General features: G+C 43.3%; 1 protein-coding gene across 3 annotated transcripts in view; it reads left to right on the top strand.

Moving 5' to 3' along the window:
• WDR37 (WD repeat domain 37) overlaps window positions 1-23577 on the top strand; it is a 53937-nt gene that overhangs the window by 8531 nt on the left and 21829 nt on the right. For all 3 annotated transcript variants that reach the window (XM_024742727.1, XM_024742728.1, XM_024742726.1), the window contains exons 2-9: window positions 2729-2906; window positions 6627-6723; window positions 10042-10137; window positions 10436-10500; window positions 13786-13921; window positions 14851-14922; window positions 18967-19011; window positions 21076-21152. In XM_024742727.1, the coding sequence (XP_024598495.1) occupies window positions 2769-2906; window positions 6627-6723; window positions 10042-10137; window positions 10436-10500; window positions 13786-13921; window positions 14851-14922; window positions 18967-19011; window positions 21076-21152 (726 nt within the window). In that variant the 5' untranslated portion in view covers window positions 2729-2768. The remainder of the gene's footprint in view (window positions 1-2728; window positions 2907-6626; window positions 6724-10041; window positions 10138-10435; window positions 10501-13785; window positions 13922-14850; window positions 14923-18966; window positions 19012-21075; window positions 21153-23577) is intronic.

The following is a 23577-nucleotide window of genomic DNA, read 5'->3' as shown; positions in this document are numbered from 1 at the left end:
AAATGATGCAGAAAAAAACATGACAAAATTTAACACTTATGAAACTCTCAAAGCATGAATAATAGAGGGGGACTTTCTCAATTTGATAAAACAATATTTACCCAAAACCTACAGCTAGCATCATACTTAATGGTGAAAACTGAATATTTTTACCTTGAGATCAGAATAATGCAAGGGCGTTTGCTATCACTTTCTAATTCAACAGAGTACTGGAATTTCTAGCCAGATCAATAAGATAAGAAAAGGAAATAAAGGCATACAGATCAGAAAGGAAGAAGTAAGCTGTTCTTTTTTTACATGACATAATAGTCTACAGAGGAAATGCCAAATAATCTACAAAAAAATCTTGAACTAATAAATGAGCTCAACAAGAACTTAGGTTACAAGCTCAGTACACAAAAATCAATTGTATTTTTGTATACCAGCAATTAACATGTGGAGATGGAAATAAAAATACAGTGTCATTTAAAATTGCTCAAAAATAAAAGTATAATCTTCAGGGTAATTTTAGAATGTATGTGTAGAAATTTTATGGGAAAACTACAAAACTGAGGAAAGACATCAAAGACGATCTAAAACCTATATACCGTGTTCATAGATTGGAAGTCTCAACATAATAAAGATGCCAATTCTCTCCAAATTGGTAAATGGATTAAACACAATTCCTATCAAAATCCTATCAGGATTTTTGTAGATATGGACAAGATTATTCTAAATTTATATGGAAGGGCAAAGGAACTGGAATAGCTAAGACATTTTGAAAAAGATGTAAGTGATAGGAATCACTAATTTCAAGACAGCACAGAACAATGGAACAGAATAGGGAACCAAGAAATAATCCCATAGGAATAAAGCCAATTGATTTTCGATCAAGATGCCAAACTTTCTCAATTTAGTGTAGGATGGATAGTCTTCAGCATATGGTGCTAGAATAATTGGATATCACCAGAAAAAAACAAAAACAAAACCCAAAAAACCTTGATCTAAACTTCACATCTTATAAAAATATCAGCCCAAAAATAGCTCATAAATTTAGATGTAACCTATAAAACTAAAATTTTAAGAAGAAAACATAGAAAAACTTTGGGATTTAGGACTGGTCAAAAGTTCTTAGGCATGACTCTAAAATTATGATTCTTAGAAGAAAAATAATTGATCAATTGGACTTCATCAAAATTTAAAAGTTTTGGGAGAGTGGAGTTTGTGTGAATTATATCTCAATAAAGATTTTAAAAAATGTTTAGTTTTTTTTCTTTAAATATACAGCAGTCTCACTCTTGGGCCTTCATCCAAAAGTAGAAACTTAAGTTCACACAAAAGCCTGCATATTATTGTCATAGTAGCTTTATTTACAATAGTAAGAAACTGGAAAGCACCAGAATTTTTTGCAGTAGCTGCACGGTTAAGACAGCTGTACTCCATCCACACTGGAACAGCACCAGCAATCAAAAGGAGGTGGCTGTTGGCTCACATGGCAAGGGGACGGGTCCTGTGAGTGCTAAGCTCAGAATCTCCAGAGGGCACATACTCTGTGCTTGGCATTTGTATAACGTTCTACGACAGCAAAGTTGGGGGATGTATGGCTGTGGGGTGGGCTTCAGAAAAGGTGGGATACTCTACACCTTACAGAGTGAGGACCCAAAGATACTGTCAGTAGTTGAAGAAGGAAGAAACATAAGTACATACTTAAATTACATGCACTAAAATAGATTGGGAGAAGGAGGGACCAGTAAGAGCAAAAAATGAGTAGGTAATGTCCAAGACGTAAATCTGCAGTTGAAGAAGGAAAATCTCATGTGTAAATATATTTCTTAGAATCATATTAGCTGGGACTTCCCTTTTGGTCCAGTGGCTAAGACTCTGCACTCCCAGTGCAGGGGGCCTGGGTTCGTTCCTTGGTCAGGGAACTAGATCCCACATGCTGCAACTAAAGATCCTGCACGTGGCAAGACAGATCCCGCGTGCTACAACTAAGGCATGGCTCAGCGGAAAAAAAAAAATAATTAGCTAACAGTGATGTGATTATATTGGGAGGAGGAATTGATAATAGCAGGAACTGAGTAGATAATGTCCAAAATGGGTAAAGGAAAATGTTTGCATTATGTGGATATTGGAATGCCATGCAGGTATGCTGTGTAATGGTGGCCCTGACCACAGGTGTACTGGGAACATGGCTGGTTCCAAGCAAGAGGCATTGTGAGTACGAGGGAAAACGGGGAGCTTACGAACTGAAATACCCCGTTTGCGTTTTTTACGTTGACTAAAATGATATTATTTTAAACATACTGGGTTAGATCATTAGAATTTCACTTGTTCTTTTTTCAATGTGGCTACTAGAAAATTTATGATTACATGTGTGGCTTGCATTGGATTTCTCTTGGAGGGCATTGCTCTAGAATCTGTAGCCTGGAAATTCAATTAGGATTGGTTCCCTCTGGGGAGTAGGCTGAGTCTGCTGAGAGTGGGCTAAGGGAGAGTTGTTATTTTAAGCCCTTCTTTGCTGTTTGATTTTTTTTTTAAAGGATGTTAATGAAGTTTGATAAAAAGTTACCTCTTTAATAAAGGCTGTGGTCTCTATCTTAAAACATGATAATTTATCACATTCTAATTTACATAATAAATGTTAACATAGTAAGGAAATTTGCAATGAAAATTAATCATCTATTTTTCCTTCATTTCAGTTTGCTGTGTCCGAAATAAAGTACTTGTTTTTCCTGCTCCTGTTTAGCTTCTTGCAGGAGTGACCAGGATATCACCTTTCAGAAGTAATGCCCACAGAAAGCGGGAGTTGTTCAACTGCTCGCCAAGCAAAACAGAAACGCAAATCTCACAGCCTTTCCATACGAAGAACTAACAGCTCAGAGCAGGAGAGGACTGGCCTGCCGAGAGACATGTTAGAGGGACAAGTGAGTGTCTGGTGAAGATGTGGATCATGTTTGCAGTGTTTCAAACATAGCCAAATATATGCAGGTCTCCAAAGTAGAGAAAAAGTGTGGGTTACCAAGACACACAGCCTCCTTCATAAACCAGTTAAAACTGCTGTCAACAGCTTACACAGAGACAGAATTCGGTTTCCAGGTTAATGTGTTTACAGTACTCAATAAAAAATGTGGGTGTGACAGTTTGGACTAGTTTTTATTCTTTGTACAGGTGAATTGACAGTGTAGTTAGGTTTTCTGTCTCAGAGTCTCCAGAAGAGAAGAGAATCAGGTATAATGATCTCTTTCTGTTCTCTGCAGAGTTTTTGGAATCTGATGTTTCAGTAACTTTTCTTGGCTTTATCCTGTGTTTGCTGTAGTTGAGTGTGTTATCTGCTGTTTATTACATTATGTCTTTCTGATAATTTGGTACCACCTTTGATTAAATGATCTAATATTTTATTGATAAGTTTGCTTTTACTTTTCCTAGTTCCTTTATGATGAAGAAAATGTTAGATTTTTAAAAGAACATTGTTGTGAAGCCTAAATAAAATACATGTTATGATAAAATAAATTATAGCTACATCTGCTGTATCTTTACATAGGCGTAAGTATATACATAAAAAAAATAAATACATATAAATTTATAATCATTCTTTTGCAATTAGAACTAATTCATCAGCCATAATGTTAAAGGAAAATACGGCTTAAATCTGAGAAACTGGCTCATTTGCATATTGACTTTGTTAGAAGCAAGCCGGGATGTGGAGGATGTGTTTCTAGGAGGCAGCTGTGTGTGCTTGGAACCTAGCGCCGCCTTTTCTGGCATGTGGTAAATGTTCACTTAATGTCCTCTTATGTGTTGACTGGATGAATAAATGAAATGGTTGCATTTTAACTTAAATTTGGAAATAAAATCATAGATTTAAGGAGCCTCCAAAATGGCTTTGATGTTTTTCGTGAGCTCGGATGGCCGTAGCAAAGCATCGCAGACTGGGAGCTTAAAATGTAGACACTGCTTACTCCCTGTCCTGGAGGCAGAAAGCTGGAGGTCCAGGTGTGGGCAAGTTGGTCCTCCTGAGGCCTCTCTCCTGGGTGTGGATGCCATCTTCTCCCTGTGTCCTCACAAGGTCGCCCCTCTGTGGGTGTCTGTGTTCTGATCTCTTCTCATAAGGAATGTTTGAATCAGAGCTGTGCAGTGGAACTTCTGTGATGGAATGTTGTAGATCTGTGCTATCACATATGGGAACCAAGAGCCACATGTGGCTAGTGGGACTGAGGAATTTAAAAAATTGTAATTAACTTACTTTTAAATTTAGTCAAATGTGTCTGTTGGCTACCCCCTTGGATAGTGCAGGTAGTCTAAGATACTTTTAAGTTGTTAGATTTACTTAAATTTCAAGCAGTGACAATTCCACAGCCGTCTCTGCTGGCATCTTCTGTTGGTAACACCATGTTCTCAGGGCCTTCTGTGCTGTCCCCGTTGTGATGTAGAGCCAGCAGGTAGTTGCATCTCGGGGTAACCCTTTATGAGGGTCATTCAGAACTCTGCGGGCGGGTCGGTGCCTGCTGGTGGACGAGGAGCTCCCTTGTGGGCTGGTGGGGGTGCTCTGCCCAGTTCCGTGGCAGCAGGATGGCGGTGACGGCGTTGGGCATGGGCACTTGGCATGGTAGGCGAGGGGCAGACCTCGGGTGCGAGAGGCCAATGATCAGGGCATCTGAGTGGAGCCGTAGGTCATTACCCTAGACAGGGTTGCAGTCAAGCTGTCAGTTCTTGGGGAGTCTTTATGGGAATTTTGTGTCTTGGATTGACGAGTCGGAAGCATTTGAGGCACTGGTGCTTGGCTCAGAGGTGGGAGGCCGGTGTCTACACCGGGAAGCATCACCTGAGGCTGGGAAAGGGGCCTCCTGCCTCCTATTTCACGTCGGCTGTGACAAAACACAGATTCTTTTAGAACTTTACTGAATCGTAACTTTTGTGTCATGAGTTTTCTCAAATGATACTAGAAGTTCAGCACCTCTCACTTGGGGGCAACCGCAGAGCTGGGCTGTGCTCCGCTTGCCTCTGGTCGAGAAGTTCCTCTTTCACTGCACGTCTCCTTCTTGATTGTCTTTATTTTATCAAGTGAAGTTAATGCTGACATTGTCTCCCTTTACAATTACATCTTACATGAAGCTGCATTTACCATTCGAAGTAAAGGTAACGTTTCAGTTGCTGAATAATGACCTTAACATTAAATACTGTGAGGGTAGGTGAGTAGGAATTGATACACGGAAGAGGAGATTGGCCCTGGGAGGGGCCAGCAAGGCTCTCAACCGGTGCCGCTCCCGCCCCCTCGAGGAGGGCTAAGTGGATGAGGGGTGCGGGAGAACGGGCAGGGGGAGGCCACAGGCAGGTGGACAGGGTGTCAGACGTTAATTGTGATGGTTTATTTTGCGTTCATTGTTATTTTAAGATGTCATTTTTTTTTTTTTTTTTTTTCATGATTTTCATTGGTATTTTAGAGGGGGGGGTTGAGAGAGGCTTTTTTCCCATGATTTTCATTGGTATTTTAGAGGGTTGTTGAGAGAGGCTTATCACCAATTCTCCCAGATTGAATTTTTAAACAAGTGGCGTCACATATCTTTAAGTAGCTTGTAAAGTTGACGTTCATGTTCTGTGATTATTTCAAAACATGTTGCTAAACGTTGGTATCATTACAGATCATTTTGCCTAAAATTCCTGTCTTCCTAAGAAGTTAATCTGAGAAAGGATTTAATAAACATTATGTCTTATTTTTGTATTTGCAACTCATTAAACATCAAAAAGTTTATGCTGCATATAAATTTGAAAACTCACTTGGAAAATTACATTGGCATCAGTTAACCATTGAAACATTTTAGAAATACCTTTTAAGAATTTTGTTTGAAAATAACTCTTAAGTGGTAGGGTGGGGCACATACAAAATATTGTCTAGGCCACACCCTCAGGAGGTTGGAGTGGAACATAGCCTCTGTCAGTACCAGCAGTGCCTGGAAAGTGAGTGCCTGAGAACACAGTTGGTGCTTAGGACACCGGGCCCAGGAAGCTGCTGCTGCTGCTTCCTTTGACTTCCCGCCCGGTGGGGGCAGGGTGCTGGCGGTGGGCAGAGCACCTGCGAAGGCCTGGGAGCTTCCACGTGGGTGTTTTCATTTAGCCGATACACGTTTTGCTCTTACAGCTGAGGGTTCTTTTCCCTCCTTATAACAATCTTCTAGGTATTGAGTAGAGTTACAGGAAATGATCCAGTTTATTTTGCTTGAAGCACAGTGAACATGAGGACTGTAAGGTACATCTTCTATTAGTAAACAGCTTATTAAAATTAATTTATAATACCATATGCTAGAGCTTAAAGGCTTTTTATAACTTCATTTTCTACAAATTTGGGAGTTTTTGAATAAGGTATGCTTGTTTCTTTCCTTGTGTAAGGAAGTTACATGTTTGAAGACATGCTTGGTCTTAAATCTCATGCCATCCTGGGTAACCATTTATACAATTTGATTTTAGTTTCATCTGTAGAAATTAGAAACTTTAAGTTCTTTGAGTGTTTATGTATAAGAAATAAAATATGTAAAGATGTAAAATAAGAGTTTAAATAATTCACTTTGGAAAAATTACATTGGTGCTTGGTGTCAGAGTTTCTCATTCACTCATTCGTTCCTTTTAAGCAGAATCTTCTTTTTCTGCAGGATTCTAAACTGCCTTCCTCGGTTCGCAGTACTCTTTTGGAACTGTTTGGTCAAATAGAAAGAGAATTTGAAAACCTTTATATTGAAAACTTAGAATGTGAGTATCTCTCTTATTTTAATACTTTTATAACTTTTCACTTCTCCATACAAATATTTGAGAGTTTAATTTGTGGGTAGACATTCACCTTTGTATTCCTTTTCTGTTCCGCTTTGACAGACTTTAGGGGCTCAGGATGGCACACGTTTATTATCTGCCTGCTCTGCACACTCAAGTCAGGGTGTTGGCAGAGCTGTGCTCCTTCTGGAGCATGAGGAGGAGTGTGTCTCCTGCTGGTTTGGGTTGCGATCTCAGTTCCCTGTGGTGTGAAGACAGAGGCCCCCATCTTGCTGGCATTCCCCCTGTCCTTGGCTCGATGGCCTTCCTTCCTCTTTATCTTCAAAGCCATCAGTGGCAGGCAGAGTCCTCCTTGTCCATCTCTGACTTACTCCTAGGGACACGTGGGAAGGATGGGCTGCCTGGGCCACACAGCATCATCTCCCATCAGAGGTCCTTCACCTCAGTCACACCTGCAGGGCTCCTTTGCCACCAGGTCATGTGTTCACAGGTTATCTTTGGGGCAGGCAGTATTCTGCTGACCACACCTGGCAATCTGAATTATGATTTTATGAAGAACAAATGCATCTTACAACTTTCCCTACACAAAGTATACTATAAATTAAGAAAACATTGATTCATTTCTTTAAAATATACTGTGTTTAGAGAATTTCCTAAAATGTATTATGTGTTTGACTTATTAAAGGTAAATCAAAGAATTTTTAATTAGCTTGGCTTTAGATTTTTTTTTTAAATTTTAGAAACAGTGCATTCATTTGCTTAAAGAGTCAAGCAGTGTAAGAAGGAAAGATCTACCTTTACCCCCTGCCTGTAGGCCCATCCCACACTGTAAAGGAAAACATTTTCTGCATATTTTGCTTTTAGTTCTTCTCACGATAATTTTTGTTTTGTTTTGGACTTTATCCTCTTTTTTTAAATGTCTGTTAAGTTTTAAGGACATACTTTCCAACTTTCCAGCCTTAACACTTAAGCAGTGATTTTGATACAGAGACTTACACTTTCTATGAATCCAGGGATGCTGCCCGGATGCTAGTTTAGAGTTGGGCAGGTTGGGAAGTCCCTGGCACGACTGATCCATTACCTGTGTCATTCACCATAGCAGTTTTTTTTGTTTGTTTGTTTGTTTTGCGGTACGCGGGCCTCTCACTGTTGTGGCCTCTCCCATTGCGGAGCACAGGCTCCGGACGCGCAGGCTCAGCGGCCATGGCTCATGGGCCCAGCCACTCTGCGGCATGTGGGATCTTCCCGGACCGGGGCACGAACCCGTGTCCCCTGCATCGGCAGGCGGACTCTCAACCACTGTGCCACCAGGGAAGCCCCATAGCAGTTTTTGATGAAAGGTTTTTCTAATTGCTTTTCCCTGGGAATGATTTTCCCCACACAGCTGTCCTTCCTTTCTCCTGCATGTCGTCCTGTCCTGGCAGCCAGATCATCAAATCCTAAGAGGAGGGACGGGGAATTTTCTCCATGTGTCTCTGGAGCTGGTAGCCAGGCATCCACAGCCACAATTAAGAAAGCAGAGGTCAAAAAGGCAGGGTCCGTCTGTGGGCTGCCTTGGCTTCTTGGTCATGATAATTTTTGTAAATTGAAATAATCTTCTATTTTAGCCATGTCAGCCTTAGGCCACATGCATTCATGCTTCACTGTCAAGCGTTGGGAAATGAACCTGTCCTTCTTTACCCTCTCCCTGTTCCATTGTCTTCAGTTTTTGTTATTTTTTTTTAAAATAATTTTTTAAAATTTATTTATTTATTTTTGGCTGCGTTGGGTCTTTGTTGCTGTGTGTAGGCTTTTTCTAGTTGCTACTCTTCGTTGTGTGCGGGCTTCTCATTGCAGTGGCTTCTCTTGCTGCGGAGCACAGGCTCTAGGCGTGCGGGCTTCAGTAGTTGTGGCACGCGGGCTCAGTAGTTGTGGCTCACGGGCTCTAGAGTGCAGGCTCAGTAGTTGTGGTGTACGGGCTTAGTTGCTCCGTGACATGTGAGATCTTCCCGGACCAGGGCTCGTACCCGTGTGCTGTGCATTGACAGGCGGATTCTTAACCACTGTGCCACCAGGAAAGTCCAGTTTTTGTTATTTTTATAGAGCTTGTGTTTATAAAATTTATATTATGCAAATGTAACCATAATCAGGATTTTCATGTTTTTTAAGTTGTTTCCAAAAATTGAATACTAATAAATAGCATTTGCATTGTTAAAATATTTTTCACTCTGGAAGTAATTGGTGTGGATCAGTGGTGAAGACAGTGTAATCCTGTGTCATTTAAACTTTGCTGTTGGAAAGTTTAATGTTTTAATATTGGATTCTCTTATAAGTCCACCTTGAAAATTTACAGAGTGAGTAATTATTCCAACTTTTTATCAAATAAAAATTAGGTACCGTGTACTGCATCTGATTTTAAGGGTTTGTTATCAGAGTTGTAGCAACCCAGGTATTACTGAATTTCCATTGTGATCTAAGGTCTTATGTTTTATGAGTTGATGCAGTTTGTTCAAGAAAAACTATAGGGTTACAAACGACTAATGCTGGAGGTACTTGGAGTTTACACTGTCAGTTGCTTAATGGTTTTGGTGGCTTCCTGCTGCCTGTGAACATGTCCAAATGCTCAGGCTGGATCTGTTCTGAGCCTTTTGCCCTCGGCCTTCCTTCCACACCACCCTCCCCGCCCTCCCTGTAGCCTCAGCACACCGTGGGGAGCCTGGGTGGCGGCAGGTGCAGAGCCCAAGTGCTGGCTGCATGCGCGGCTCATGGGATCTCAGTTCCCTGACCAGGGATTGAACTGGACCCTGAGAGTGAGAGCGCCGAGTCCTAACCACTGGACCGCCAGGGAACTCCCAAATGTTAATTTTTTTTTTTTTCCCCCTTGAATTTTTAATCTTTGAGGTATATAATCCTCACTGTGCTCTGTGGTGCCAGGCAACAATAGTTAGGTTTTGTTATTGTATGTTTTTTCCCCCAATTTCAGTGTTCTCAGCTAGACTGTAAGTGTTTCATTGAGTTTTGGACAGTGTCAGAATAACATTTTTAAGTGCATTGAATAAAGTACAAAGGAGACGAACTATGTTGAAATCCAAGAGCCCTGCTTGAGGACCCGATAGCACAAGGTCTTTCTGGTGTGGGAAGTGTGGTAGGCTTTTTAATTTTGGAATGATGTCTTGAGTTTTTTGGAACTCTGTAAATGTGACCTTGTTTACTGGGGTATCATTCCTGTGTTTGTTTAGACAGTACTAATGTGTAACATTTTTATGTGTTCACTTTTGGATTTGGTGAACATACATCAAAATTACATGTTTTACTTTTCAGTGCGCAGAGAAATCGAGACTCTTAATGACCGTTTAGCTGCCGAAGGACAAGCAATCGATGGGGCAGAGCTGAGTAAGGGCCAGCTCAAAACCAAAGGTAAGGCTGCCTTCCCACAGGGCTTGCCCTACACATTACGCTCGGAGGGAGTTTGGAATTTAGTGGAGGACAGGACTCACTTCCTTTCTGCAGTCATCAGGACTTGGAATAATGTAATTTGGGTGTGGCTGTAGAAGGAAGAGGAGGTTTCGGGAAGCCCCGTGTCCCATGCCCCTGGCTTGCATTGTCCTCCTGTGTGGAATAGAAGGTGGGGCGAGCTGTCTCCCTGTCCCAGCTCTGACGTTCATGGTGCTTTGGTTGTGTGATTGTCTTGATGGTTGGTTCTATGTCTCTGCAGCCAGTCACAGTACCAGCCAGCTCTCTCAGAAACTGAAGACCACCTACAAGGCCTCCACCAGCAAGGTACGTGTGGCTCTCAGCCTGTCACGTGTATGTAGGGTGTGCACATGTGTGCGATAGAGAGAAACCTCATTTTTAAAAGGAGTATTGTTGATGTTAAGTGGCCACAGTGCATAGACACCTGGTCGTTACCTTTGTTACTGCGGCTGATACATTATGTGTTAGTGTGGTTTTTTTGGTGGGAAAGTACATTTTGTATTGTTATTTGGCTTGATATGGAGATTCTGAATTTGGAGAAGCTAATAAATGGGTATAAAGCAGTGGAACTTACGTTCTGAGCTATAGTTACATTTTAGTTCACCGCTTCTTTAATTTTCTAAGTATGATCAAGAAGTGAAGGTCTGTGTCCAAGGCAAATAGAGATATTTGTCATATTTTGCTTTTTTAAAAATTTTCTTCTTCTGACCTTCTTAAAGTGGCAAAGATTTAATTATTTGGGAATTAATTTGTCTGTGGGGGAGTACTGTTATGAGGTAATATTTTGAGATAATTTTGTGTGCATCACCACTTTGGAGTATTTGGAATAAACAAAAGATAAATTAATTACCTAACCTTAATGAGTGTACATTACTTTTGCTAAACCTTAGAAAAAAGTTGAAATTTGTGGTGAGTCTGCTGTAAAGGCTATAGTTAATGTTAGCTTTTTACTTTTCCAATTTGCTCTCTTCAGCTTAAAGTTACTTCTTATGATATCCACAGTGAGATGAACTGCAATTCAAGGAGCAGCTTCAGTCTTATGCTATTTCTGCTTGTTTGAAAGTCTTTGGTAATTTTTTGTTGTTTAAAAATCTGAATATTGCTGACTTTTTGTGTTTCCTTTGATTACTCTAGAGTGTAAGTGGCTAATTAAAATTTTTTTATTCTGTATTATCTAGCTTACACTTAGTAGTTTTGCAGTTTTTAATAAATTAACATTAAACTACTTCTTTAAAATGTCAGGTGGGGTTATGTTCTTCCTTATCTAACTTCTTGTTATATTGTTTGGAATTATATTGTTTATTCCAGTTTATGTATACAGTGTATGGTCTTAGAATTCCAAAACTTTGTGATCATTCCTTTTTTTTTTCAATTTTATTTATTTTTGGCTGTGTTGGGTCTTCGTTGTGGTGCTCGGGCTTCTTATTGTGGAGGCTTCTCTTGTTGAGGAGCACGGGCTCTAGGTGTGCAGGCTTCAGTAGTTGCAGCATGCGGGCTCAGTAGTTGTGGCTCACAGGCTTTAGAGCACAGGCTCAGTAGTTGTGGCACACAGGCTTAGTTGCTCTGTGGCAGGTGGGATCTTCCCGGACCAGGGATCGAACCCGTGTCCCCTGCATTGGCAGGTGGATTCTTAACCACTCTGCCACCAGGGAATTCCCTGTGATCATTTCTGAAGTAGAGGAAGAAAGGATTATATAGAGTTACCCCTTACCATGAGTAGTAAAACTTAAGAATTGGGCAAAGGTAAAACTATGTACAATAATTGCTTTAAAAGAATGTGTTAGACATATTTAAAGCCCCAGTCATTTTAGAAACTAAAAATTCATCTGGATTAGAAAAAACCATCTTCATAGCACTCTGCACCCATCTTAAAGAGTGAAGGTGAACATGGAGATCTGGCGTGTTCTGCCCTGGCCACAGCGTGAGTTCTCATAGTGGAGCCGGGAAGGCTTCTCACTCCCCCGCAGACCCACCCTTCCTGGGGGCCTGGGACTCAGCTCTAAGGCCTGTTGGGGCAGCGCCACATTCTAACTGGCAAACCACTTTACAGGAACTTGTGAAATTGTTCACACAGGTTTTTATAAAGATAAGTATCTTTTGCTGTGAAAAAGCCTGTTTTGGTTTTTTAGAGCACTTTAAGTTGTATCTCAGTGCAGAATAATTCAGAAGCATCCTTCTGCTTTTCCATCACAAATGTTCCCTGGGAGTAATTCAGTCTGTCTTGTGGGCCTCTTTGCAGTTGTGTCTGAGTCCACATTTTTAAAGTAGTTCATAGGTGGTCAGAGTATGACGGACACCTGGAAGCAGCACCTGAGACCGTTTGCTCAGTATCATCAACTGCACGCCCTCTCCCCATACTCCTCTGGAAATGCAGTCGGCACGAGTCTTGGCCGTGACCGAGTGTTGACCGTGACCCCAGTTTCTGCTGGTCGAGTCAGGGCGGTTTGTGTCTCGTAACAGTGCTGTCTGGGAAGCTTCCCACCGCTCACCGTGCGCTTTGCCCCCGCCCCTCCTAAAGGCGTCTGAAGGGCACCAGAGGCACAAAAGCACTTTTCCTTGTGGAGGGACCGCGTTGCCGGGTTAGGTGGGATATGAGCTTTTAGAAGGAAGAGGAAGGTGAGGTGTGAGGTTGAGCAAGGCCTTCTTTCTTTTGGAAGCTCATATTGTATCCTGCCCTTCTTTTAAGTTTAAACCCAGTCAGTGGAGCCTGTTTATTTAACTTGTGGAAGAGTGGGTCTCTCCGTTGTGTGTCTGTTTTAGTCTTTCACTGTATCAGGAATCATTTGAAGGCTCATCCTGAGGTAGTGGAACAGTGGATTGTGTTTTAAGCCTTTATACTAAAAATAAATTTAGATACATTTTTAGGGCTTTGCTAATAAATCAGTGTTTAAAACAGCTCTGTAATACCACCCATTTTTCTTTTTCACTTGATTTTACGGTTTCAGTATTCTGATTAATTCTAATTTAATTAAAAGCTGAAAAGCCATCTTTTATCTTAGAAACCAAACTCTTTGTGTTTAATTAGCATCTTCCTCATGCACTTATAAAAGAAAGTGAGAATTATTTGCTGTTTGTGTCATACAGGAGCAGAGCGACAGCCCTTTCCTAGTGCAGGGCCGGTGCCGAGCCCATGCTCAGTAACCTCATCTATTACAAGTGTTGTCTTTTGTTTCCTCCCCTGTCTTGGAGTCTTTTCCTCCTGATAATATGTGGTTGGTATGCATTACCAAAAATAAAAAAGCACAAGTTCCCAAGTAATAAGAATAATTAGCGTTAAGGGTTTGGGGTATACCTTCCTAAGTTTTTTTTTTTTTTTGAAAATTTGGATATTTTGTCTGATGGTTTGGATTTGTGGGAGAGGACGTGTAAGGTACACAGGTAGGCAAGCATTGGAAGTGGGGGGATTGTGGGGTTCTTCCGAGGCCTTCGTAAGGACTTTCTTCCTGCTATGTGAGATCCAGCTGCACCTATGTTGTGTTGCTGTAACATTTAAAATTTTCTATTCAGTGATTTATGCATCTTCAAGACATGCTGTCTTATTTTTTTTTAACTTAAACACATTCGCTCAGTAAATTACCATCACAATTTCAGATCGTCTCCAGCTTCAAGACCACCACGTCCAGGGCAGTGTGCCAGCTCGTGAAGGAGTACATCGGCCACAGGGATGGCATCTGGGACGTCAGTGTGGCGAGGACGCAGCCTGTGGTGCTGGGGACCGCATCTGCCGGTGAGTCCACACCAGCCTCACTGCTGGCAGCCGTGGCCTGCCCTGGAAGCAGAAGTGGCCGAGTGGCGTTGAAACCTAAGCATGTAGAGGAGTCCGCCGTCAGGAGCCCCAGGGTGGTGTTAGAGAGACCCCCCCCCCCTTTCTCCTCATTGGAGAGGAGATGCTTTTGAGAGCTAGTTAAGGTGCGTAACCTAATAATCCTTCAGAAAAAAATTCCTAAAATTAAAAATGTGCTCACTTGTGGAAAATGACTGCCAGCCTGTGAAAAGTTACTCACTAGCTCCTACCTTTTATAGTGGAAATAGGAAATGCTAACGTCATTAGAATGATGAAGAAAGTTCTTTCTTTTGTTTAAGACTGTGTTCATACGTGAGCACCCCAGATTTTTTTGGAAATTACAGTTTAAGAAAAGAATACAGAGACCCTTTTCTGATATTTCTGAAATCTCACTTGGATAATCGGCATTTTGTTTCAGGTTTCCCTTATTAAGTCTCCTTTTTATCTCTTTATTACTCTGCCCAGAGAGGAGAGGTCCAAAGAGCATGTATTATCTCAAATAATTTGTAACTGGATTTGGATGCTACTTGCATTTGAATATAGCTTTTGATATTCTGAAAAGTCTTAATATTTCAACAAAATAATGAGCCCTTGACTCAAGTGACCCCTGTGTCCCAAGTCCCCATCCTGGTGCCGGCAGTGCACAGTGCCTAGGCATTCAGGTCTCTAGGTTCCTCCTGCTGGTTCTGTGGCCTCGGATGGGTCACCGGCCTCCTATCCTCTCGGATCAGTTGGATCACAGAGGAGTTTGAGCACAGTTGCACGAGGCACTGGTGGTGATGTAACTTCTCAGTTTTAGAATTTTTATCTTCCTCTTTTATTAAAAAGACCATAAAATCGGCAGCTCACTCATGTTCGTTTCAATCTTGCAGATCACACGGCTCTGCTCTGGAGCATTGAGACGGGGCGGAGCCTCGCCAAGTACACGGGCCACGTGGGGTCAGGTGAGCAGTGGGACCACGGGCCGTCCTCTCCCAGGGAGGGCCGGGTCTCTGCCTCTGACTGTGTGAGCTTCACGAAGGGCAGCTCAGCTCCCTGAACAGCGTTGTCCCAAGGGTGGCGTAGAAAACTGGCCACCTGTGCACACTTTGGAGCTGGAACATGTGCACTAGCATCATGAACTGTGTTCCATTGGGAGGGACCTCGGGTGCAGAGGTGCTTTGTGTGTCAGCCCCTGGGATCCTGGTGGGTGTGGATGTGGAGCTTTTTCCTGTGGGCACTGGTGGGCAGATGTCTCTGTTCCTCCCAGTGCCCCGTCTCCAGGCCATGTGCCACGCTGCCCCCCGGCCTACTCACCCCTCACCCCTGCTGACAGGCTTAGCAGTGGTGTCCGCCCTCTGCCTCCAGGGTTAGGTGTGTCCCCCACGGACTTGGGTGAAACCCCTTCCTCTGCGTGTCTTCCGTCCTGTTGGGGGAGGGAGTACCTGCTGTCCTGTCAGGGCCGTGGCCAGGCTCCTCCTTCTCTTAGGGTACCTGCTCTCGTCTGTCCCTGTCGCCTCAGCGCGAGAACCAGCTCCTACCTTCCCACATGGAATGTCCCCGCCCCACATACACTCCTGCCTCATCTGCCGTCCCCTCCAGCTGGGACCCACTGTCTTCCCCCAGGTCTGTGTCTGGGTGGCTGCTGCTGCCGGCAGTGGATGTGACAGGCTAAATAGACAACCTAAAAATTAAAGTGTTAGCCAGCCTGTATAAAAAATTCGCAGCAGTCTCCTCATCCCTCCTCACTCCTCATTTTCACTTTTCAAAAGGTGACCACTTTTAACAGTTTTAAATAGTTTGCTTTTTTCTTCCATTTAAAAAACTAGTCTATCTTATTATTTCTTAATTTTGGAGTTTTCTACAAGGAAGTGACTCTTATTAAGGAGAAGGAGATTGGCTCGCTTCCTCCCTCCATCCCTCTGTGCTCCTTGTCATCGTGAAATGGTTACGGCTCAACTTCCATTTAAATGGATGTTCAGGTTTTACCTACTTGTGGCTGCATCCATATAGTTCACAGCTCCCAAGCACGTACCTTACTTGCAATCCCCAGTTTTGCTTCCTCTGAAGGGAAAAGTGGCCTTTTATTTTGGTCTTGTTCCGTGCAGATCTGCCTGAAATGTGGCATTCCCTGCATGTCTGTGTTCCTTTGCTGTCACTCTGGCCCCTCCCTGAAGCCTCCCCTCCCTCTGACAGTTGGTACCCAGGACTGTAGCACAGATGCCTGCAGTCTACCTCCTGTGTCCTCCTGGACTTTCTCTCCACCTCTGTCCTCTGTTACCTCCTGTCTTCTGGACCCTGTTCTTTCTCTTTCTCCAGGGAAGCCTGTCTTTCAGTAGCTTCCTTCTTAAAGGGTCTTACAGGAAAAATTTTGAGACTGTAAAATGCTTGAAGAATGTATTTTACCTTTACACTTGATGGGTAGTTTGGCTGAGTATAGTCTTCTATGTAGGAAGTACTTTTCTTTGAAAATGAAGGTAGTGCTCTGCTGACCTGTTTTTTCTTTCTTTTTAAAAATTTTTAGATTTTTTATTTCTTATAAATTTATTTATTTATTTTTGGCTGTGTTGGGTCTTTGTTGATGTGCAAAGGCTTTCTCTAGTTGCGGTGAGCAGGGGCTTCTCTTGTTGCGGAGCTCGGGCTCTAGGTATGTGGGCTTCAGTAGTTGTGGCGTGTGGGCTCAGTAGTTGTGGCATGCGGGCCTAGTTGCTCCATAGCATGTGGGATTTTCCCAGACCAGGGATTGAACCTGTGTCCCCTGCATTGGCAGGCAGATTCTTAACCACTGTGCCACCAGGGAAGTCCCTGACTTGTTTTTTCATAGCTTTCAGGATTGATATTAAAAGTCTAATAATGCTCTTTTGAATCTTGGTCCTTCATAGGTAGTTGGATATTTGTCTCTGGAAGACTTTAGGATTTGTCTTTTAGGTCTTCTTAAAAAAAGCATTGTGTTGGACATTTGGTGGGACTTGGCAGTCTAGAAATGCACCCCCACGTCCACTCAGTCACTTGCAATCACCCCCGTGTCCACTCAGGTGCCATCACCCCTGTGTCCTGTTGGCCCCGTGTGTTTGCACCCTGGCGTTTCCCGGGTGCCTCTTCTCACTGTCTTCCGTCTCTGTTGCTATGAGTTTGTGCCTGTTTCTTTCTAGACTTGTCGTGCACTTAGAGGAGTCTGAGGAGAGAGCAGAGCACAGGCTGCTTTGGGCACTGTCTTTGTCCTGTTTATGCCCTGCTTTTGCCTTTTCCACCTGGTGGTGCTGATTGTGTGACTGAGTTACTGTAACAGGGGAGTGTGGAGCCCCGGGGTTTTTAATCAGCACAGCTCCCTGAAGGTGGGTTGACGTGCCTAGCGCCTGCCTCCCTCCTCTTGGGTCCTCTGAGCAGAATGTGCCCACCTGTGGACTGGCGGAGCTGCCTGCAGAGAGGAGGTGCCTGAGGTTTGTGCCCTTTCCCCCCACGCACCCCCTAACCCCTGGCGTTAGGGAGCCGAGTGGAGCCGGCCGGGTGGGGGCATGTGTCTTGTTAGACACACACGATCTTAGAGCTTGTTATAAGGAACTGTGGTCTCTGGCCCCCTCTCTTCTATTCCTCATGTGGCTGCTGTGAGTGACATTAGTTGTGCTGTGAATAAGCTGCTGGTGGGGCTGTGGGTTGGCCCGACCCGCTGACTTTGGGCTTTAAGGCCTCGTTGCACCCACACATGCTGGGGTCCCCCCGCCCCACGTAGTGATGTTGTGCTGTTAACGTCTGTGTAAACAGTACTGAGAATAAACTGGCCCTGCAGCTGGTGGTCATTGGCGCCCACTGTTTGCCGGATTCTAGGCTAAGCACGTTGCCTGCGTTCTTCACTTAAACCTTGTGGTCATCCGTGAGTATTACCAATGTTCCTGCTTGCAACACTGATTTGCTGGAGTTCACATAGACACCAGAAAGTAACAATTGAAGGTTGAAATTGGGAGCATCAATACTGTTCGTTAGTAGTGTTTGTTTGGGGCATTTTCTATTTAACATTTTTAAGGCAGTCACAGTTTTCACCAGCTCTTCCCACAGTTCTCTCTGGTCTAGTGTTAATGGTGAAAGAGCATCTTCTAGCATTTTTCACATTCTTAGAAAAGTATCAATCTAATGGTGTACCTGACAGAGTCTTAGTGGAAGAGAGAACTTGCTGAGGTTTGGGAAGCTCCCTGTACGTCCTGTGTGTGGGCTGTGGGGGGTGTGGACTGGCTCTCCAGTGCCTTGGGTCGGCCTGTGTTGGGGTGACAGGGAGCTGCCGACTGGGAACAGTGACCTCCACCCTTCCAGCCTCTCGTTGTCTGCCTGAGGAGAGCTCCTTGGCAGGCAGGCAGGCTCAGGACCGGTCAGTCTCCGGGCAGTGTTGTCATGGGGCCGGAGCCTCCCCAGGACACCTGGGGCAGATTCCTGCATCTGGAGAGGAGACTGGGAGGGTATCATAACTGTCCTCATCTGGTCCCGATCCATTCCGATCCGAACCGTCCCTAGGCCATCAGGGGCTTGCCTTCTCTGATTTCCTGAGTCTTATGGAACAGAACAGACTGGGTTTTTGGAAGGGTGGGCTTGTGGGCAGCTGGGTAGGCAATAAACAGTGTGCCCCACCATAATCTGCCTCTGCTTGTTATAATTATGTTTTCTTTTTTCATCCTGGTTTATTTTTAACTCTAGGTGACTTCCCTATGTATAAAAAATAGATTATTAATATCCTTTTTCTGTGTAGCCTATTCTTGAGCAGAATATTTAATCCTATTCATATTTAGTTGCTTTGTATTGTACCTCTCTTCTTTTTTTTTGGCCACGCCATGTCGCACTACCTCTGTTCTCTTTAACTTACATGTTTATTCATAGTTTAACTGAATTAGGATATTTAATATTGAACTATCATAGTTTCTTTAGCTTTTAAATTTAACTTTGCAATACATGCTGTAATTATAATAAATATTGATGATATGTTCTTGTTTTAAACCTGTTTCTATAATGTTTTTATTTTGCAGTAAATTCCATTAAATTTCATCCATCAGAACAGTTGGCTCTCACCGGTATGTTGATTTTGGTTTTTTATTTATTGAACAGTTATTGCTGATCTGAAAACAGCTGTCTTCATTCCTTTCTCATCAGTAGTATCAGGCTTAGCCACACCTTTCACAGAAGTTAGTCGTTAGTAGACATTTTACAAATTGCATGAGAAATGAATAAAGAAAACTATACTGAGGGGTACTTTTTTTTTAAATGAGTAGTGGATTGCGAATTAGGTGAACTTGACTTAATGTCAGCTTGAACTCGGCCGTGTTCTCCTGGAGGTCTTTTTACAAAGCCCGTCCCTGCCACCCGCTCTTCCTGCTTGCGGGAATGTGCTCGCTTCTCTGATGCCGTCGGCACAGAGATGAGGAATTTAGCAGCCCCGAGTCGGGCTCTCTGCAGGCCCGCATCTTTACTCCTTCCCAGGCATTTCTCCTGGAAAGAGCTGTGGTACCTTGGGTTTGTCTTCATTTCACATAGTTTAAAAACACCTTGATTATAGGGACTAGCCTGGTGGCACAGTGGTTAAGAATCTGCCTGGCAATGCAGAGGACACGGGTTTGAGCCCTGGTCTGGGAAGGTTCCATATGCTGGGGAGCAGCTAAGCCCATGTGCCACAACTGCTGAGCCTGTGTGCTGCAACTACTGAAGCCCATGCACCTAGAGTCCATGCTCTGCAACAAGAGAAGCCATTGCAATGAGAAGCCCATGCACCGCAACGAAGAATAGCCCCTGCTCACTGCAACTAGAGAAAGCCCGTGTGCAGCAACGAAGACCCAATGCAGCCAAAAATAAATAAGTAAATAAATTAAAATAAAAAGAAAAAATAAAATGACACCTTATCATATTGAGTTTTTCCATAAAACTGTCTAACACCTGTGGACCCCCATGGTGTTTTGGGGACACGGATGGTAACCTGAAGGACGAGTGTTTGTCTAGATAAGAGGTCAGCAAGCTTTTCTGTAAAGGACCAGAAGTAACTGTTTTCATCTTGAGGCCACATGGTCTGAGTCCCAGCTGCTCAGCTCCGTTGCCACGGAAGCAGCAGAGATGGTGCACGGATGAGGGGATATGGCAGTGGGCAGTGACCCTTGTTTGTGTTTACAGGGTGGTGGCTGCCTGGATTTGGCCCATGGGCCAGTTCTGCTTACCCCAGGACTGAGGACAGAAGTGGGACTAATCAGTGCTCTTACACTCAAGTCAATCAGGTGGCAGGGTCCTTTGAGGGTCCAGTTTTAACAGGCCTCCCCCACAGAGCTAGTGGATGCCTGAATCAACATCTGGGGAGTAAAGGAGGCCAGGAGTTTAACCTAGTTATGTGGGCCGTTTGTTTTGTGGTTGGGAAGAGACGGAGACCAGTGACAACCAGGCTGGAATGAAGGGGATGAAATCGAGACACGTCAGGAAGCTGCAGTGGGAAATGGAAACATAAAGTAGTGGCCTGGAGAGTGGAGCGCCAGATGGGGGTTTGGACAGGATGCTGACTCGGAGGGAGATGGGCAGGTCAGGCACTAAATCCATTCGATGCCACAAGACATGTGCCGCCATTTGCTGCCTTGGGGAAGCTGTGCAGCCACGCAGAGAAGGTGGGGTTCAGACAGTGCTGTCGTGGGGGCAGTGGAGGTGGCCCTTTCGCACGTCTGCGGGCCTGCCTGTGCCCCTCACCTGTCCTCTGTTTTTCCCAAGTCCAAGTATCGCCTTGCGGCCTGGCTGGTGATAGCAAGGTCTCAGTACCAGGGGCTGCATAGCCAGCTGTGGGGCGCATCCAGGTTCAGTGAATGGGAACGTGCCCTTGAGTTATTTTGGGTTTCTGTTTTCTTAGGTTGGCCAGATGGAAAATAAAATCTGCAACTTGTAAATTTTCTCTGAACCTTCACATCTTCCTCCCTAAGATGAAGGGGGGTTATTTTTATAGATAATCATTATCTTTGTGTACTTTTGCTATTCTCAGTAGCATTACATAGTCTCAGAAGTAGCTGTTTAAGTATAGTCAGTCACTTGCAATCCCTCAGGTACAGAATTTAGCAGGAGCCTAGCCAGCGCATGTTTACACCTCGGGTAATTTCCCCTCTTTCTCTCCTCAGCTTCTGGAGATCAGACGGCCCATGTCTGGAGGTATGCGGTTCAGCTGCCCACTCCTCAGCCTGCAGCCGACACTAGTGTAAGCAGCACATTTACTTACCCTGAAAGCACGATATGGGGTATGTTGGTAGGTTCTGGATGCTTGTGAGTTTTAGGACAAACTTACAATTTGTGTTGTGGGCCGAATGTGTGTGTCCCCAAAACTCATAGGTTAGAGTAGAGTCCTAACCCCCCATGGGGCTGTATTTGGAGATGGGCCTCTAAGGAAGTCATTAAGGTCAAATAAGGTCACAAGGGTGGGGCCCTGATCCAGTAGGATCAGTGTCTGTAGGAGAAGAGGCACCTGAGGGCTCCCTGTACCTTCTCGTTGCACGCACCGAGGAGAGGCCATGTGAGGACATCTGCCAGCCAGGACGCGAGCACTCACCACAGCCAGAGTGCTGGCCCTAGCCTGGCTGCTTAGCCGACCAGGGCCAAGTCTTTGTCTGTATCCGGGTGTGTTTGCTTTCACTTTCCTTTCCACAAATGTTAAATGTTTACATTACTTCTTAAAAATTTTATGGTTAAGTTATACTTCTTAATATTTTATGTATTTGATTTTAGACAACTTGTGTGTCTTTCATGTGAGATAAATCCTGTACGTCACTGGTGCATGTGATATCATTTGCATGTGGGTAAAGTTTTTTTTTTTGTGCCTGCTTCCTTTTTTAAAAAATTTAATTAATTAATTTTTTTATACAGCAGGTTCTTATTAGTCATCCATTTTATACACATCAGTATATACATGTCAATCCCAATAGCCAATTCATCACACCACCACCGCCCTGCCACTTTTCCCCCTTGGTGTCCATACGTTTGTTCTCTACATCTGTGTCTCTATTTCTGCCCTGCAAACCAGTTCATCTGTACCATTTTTCTAGGTTCCACATATATGTGTTAATATATATTTGTTTTTCTCTTTCTGACTTACTTCACTCTGTATGACAGTCTCTAGATTCATCCACATCTCTACAAATGACCCAATTTCGTTCCTTTTTATGGCTGAATAATATTCCATCGTATATACGTACCACATCTTTATCCATTTGTCTGTCATTGGGCATTTAGGGTTGCTTCCATGACCTGGCTATTGTAAATAACGCAACCATGAACATTGGGGTGCATGTGTCTTTTTGAATTATGGTTTTCTCTGGGTATATGCCCAGTAGTGGGATTTCTGGGTTATATGGTAATTCTGTTTTTAGTTTTTTGAGGAACCTCCATACTGTTCTCCATAGTGCCTGTATCAATTTACATTCCCACCAACAGTACAAGAAGGTTCCCTTTTCTCCACACCTTCTCCAGCATTTGTTGTTTGTAGATTTTCTGATGATGCCCATTCTAACAGGTGTGAGGTGATACCTCATTGTAGTTTTGATTTGCATTTCTCTAATAATGAGTGATGTTGAACAGCTTTTCATGTGCTTCTTGGCCATCTGTATGTCCTCTTTGGAGAAATGTCTATTTAGGTCTTCTGCCCATTTTTTGGTTGGGTTGTTTGTTTTTTAAATATTGAGCTACATGAGCTGCTTATATATATTAGAGATTAATTTTTTGTCTGTTGATTCATTTGCAAATATTTTTTCCCATTCTCACGGTTGTCTTTTCGTCTTGTTTGTAGTTTCCTTTGCTTTGCAAAAGCTTTTAAGTTTCATTAGGTCCCATTTGTTTATTTTTGTTTTTATTTCCATTACTCTAGGAGGTGGATCAAAAAAGATCTTGCTGTGATTTTTGTCAAAGAATGTTTACATATACCCCCATATCTCCTCCCTCTTGCATCTCCCTCCCTCCCACCCTCCCTATCCCACCCATCTAGCTGGTCACAAAGCACTGAGCTGATCTCCCTTGTGCTATGCGACTGCTTCCCATTACCTATCTGTTTTACATTTGGTAGTGTATATATGTCCATATATACACTACCACTCTCTCACTTTGTCCCAGCTTACCCATCCCCCCCACCATGTCCTCAAGTCCATTCTCTAGTAGGTCTGCATCTTTATTCCTGTCTTGCCCCTAGGCTCTTCATGACCTTCTTTTTTTTTTTCTTATTGCTTTGAGTAGTATAGTCATTTTCCCAGTGTTGATTCTTCCAATCCAAGAACTTGGTATATCTCTCCATCTATTTATCATCTTTAATTTCTTTCATCAGTGTGTTATAATTTTCTGCACATAGGTCTTTTGTCTCCTTAGGTAGGATTATTCCTATGTATTCTTTTTGTTGCTGTGGTAAACGGGAGTTTCATTTTTGGATTGGGTTGTTTGTTTTTTTGATATTGAGCTACATGAGCTGCTTTTATTATAAAGTTTGGAGATTAATCCTTTGTCAGTTGCTAAATTTGCAAATGTTTTCTCCCATTCTGAGGGTTATTTTTTCGTCTTGTTTATGGTTTCCTTTGCTGTGCAAAAGCTTTTATCTTCTCTAAATGTTTGATAGAACTTGCCTGTGAAGCCATCTGGTTCTGGGC

This window comes from Neophocaena asiaeorientalis, unplaced genomic scaffold (genome assembly GCF_003031525.2).
Source record: "Neophocaena asiaeorientalis asiaeorientalis breed wild unplaced genomic scaffold, Neophocaena_asiaeorientalis_V1.1 scaffold155, whole genome shotgun sequence".
NCBI classification, from domain to species: Eukaryota; Metazoa; Chordata; class Mammalia; order Artiodactyla; family Phocoenidae; genus Neophocaena; species Neophocaena asiaeorientalis.
This window is presented reverse-complemented; position numbering and strand designations above follow the sequence as displayed.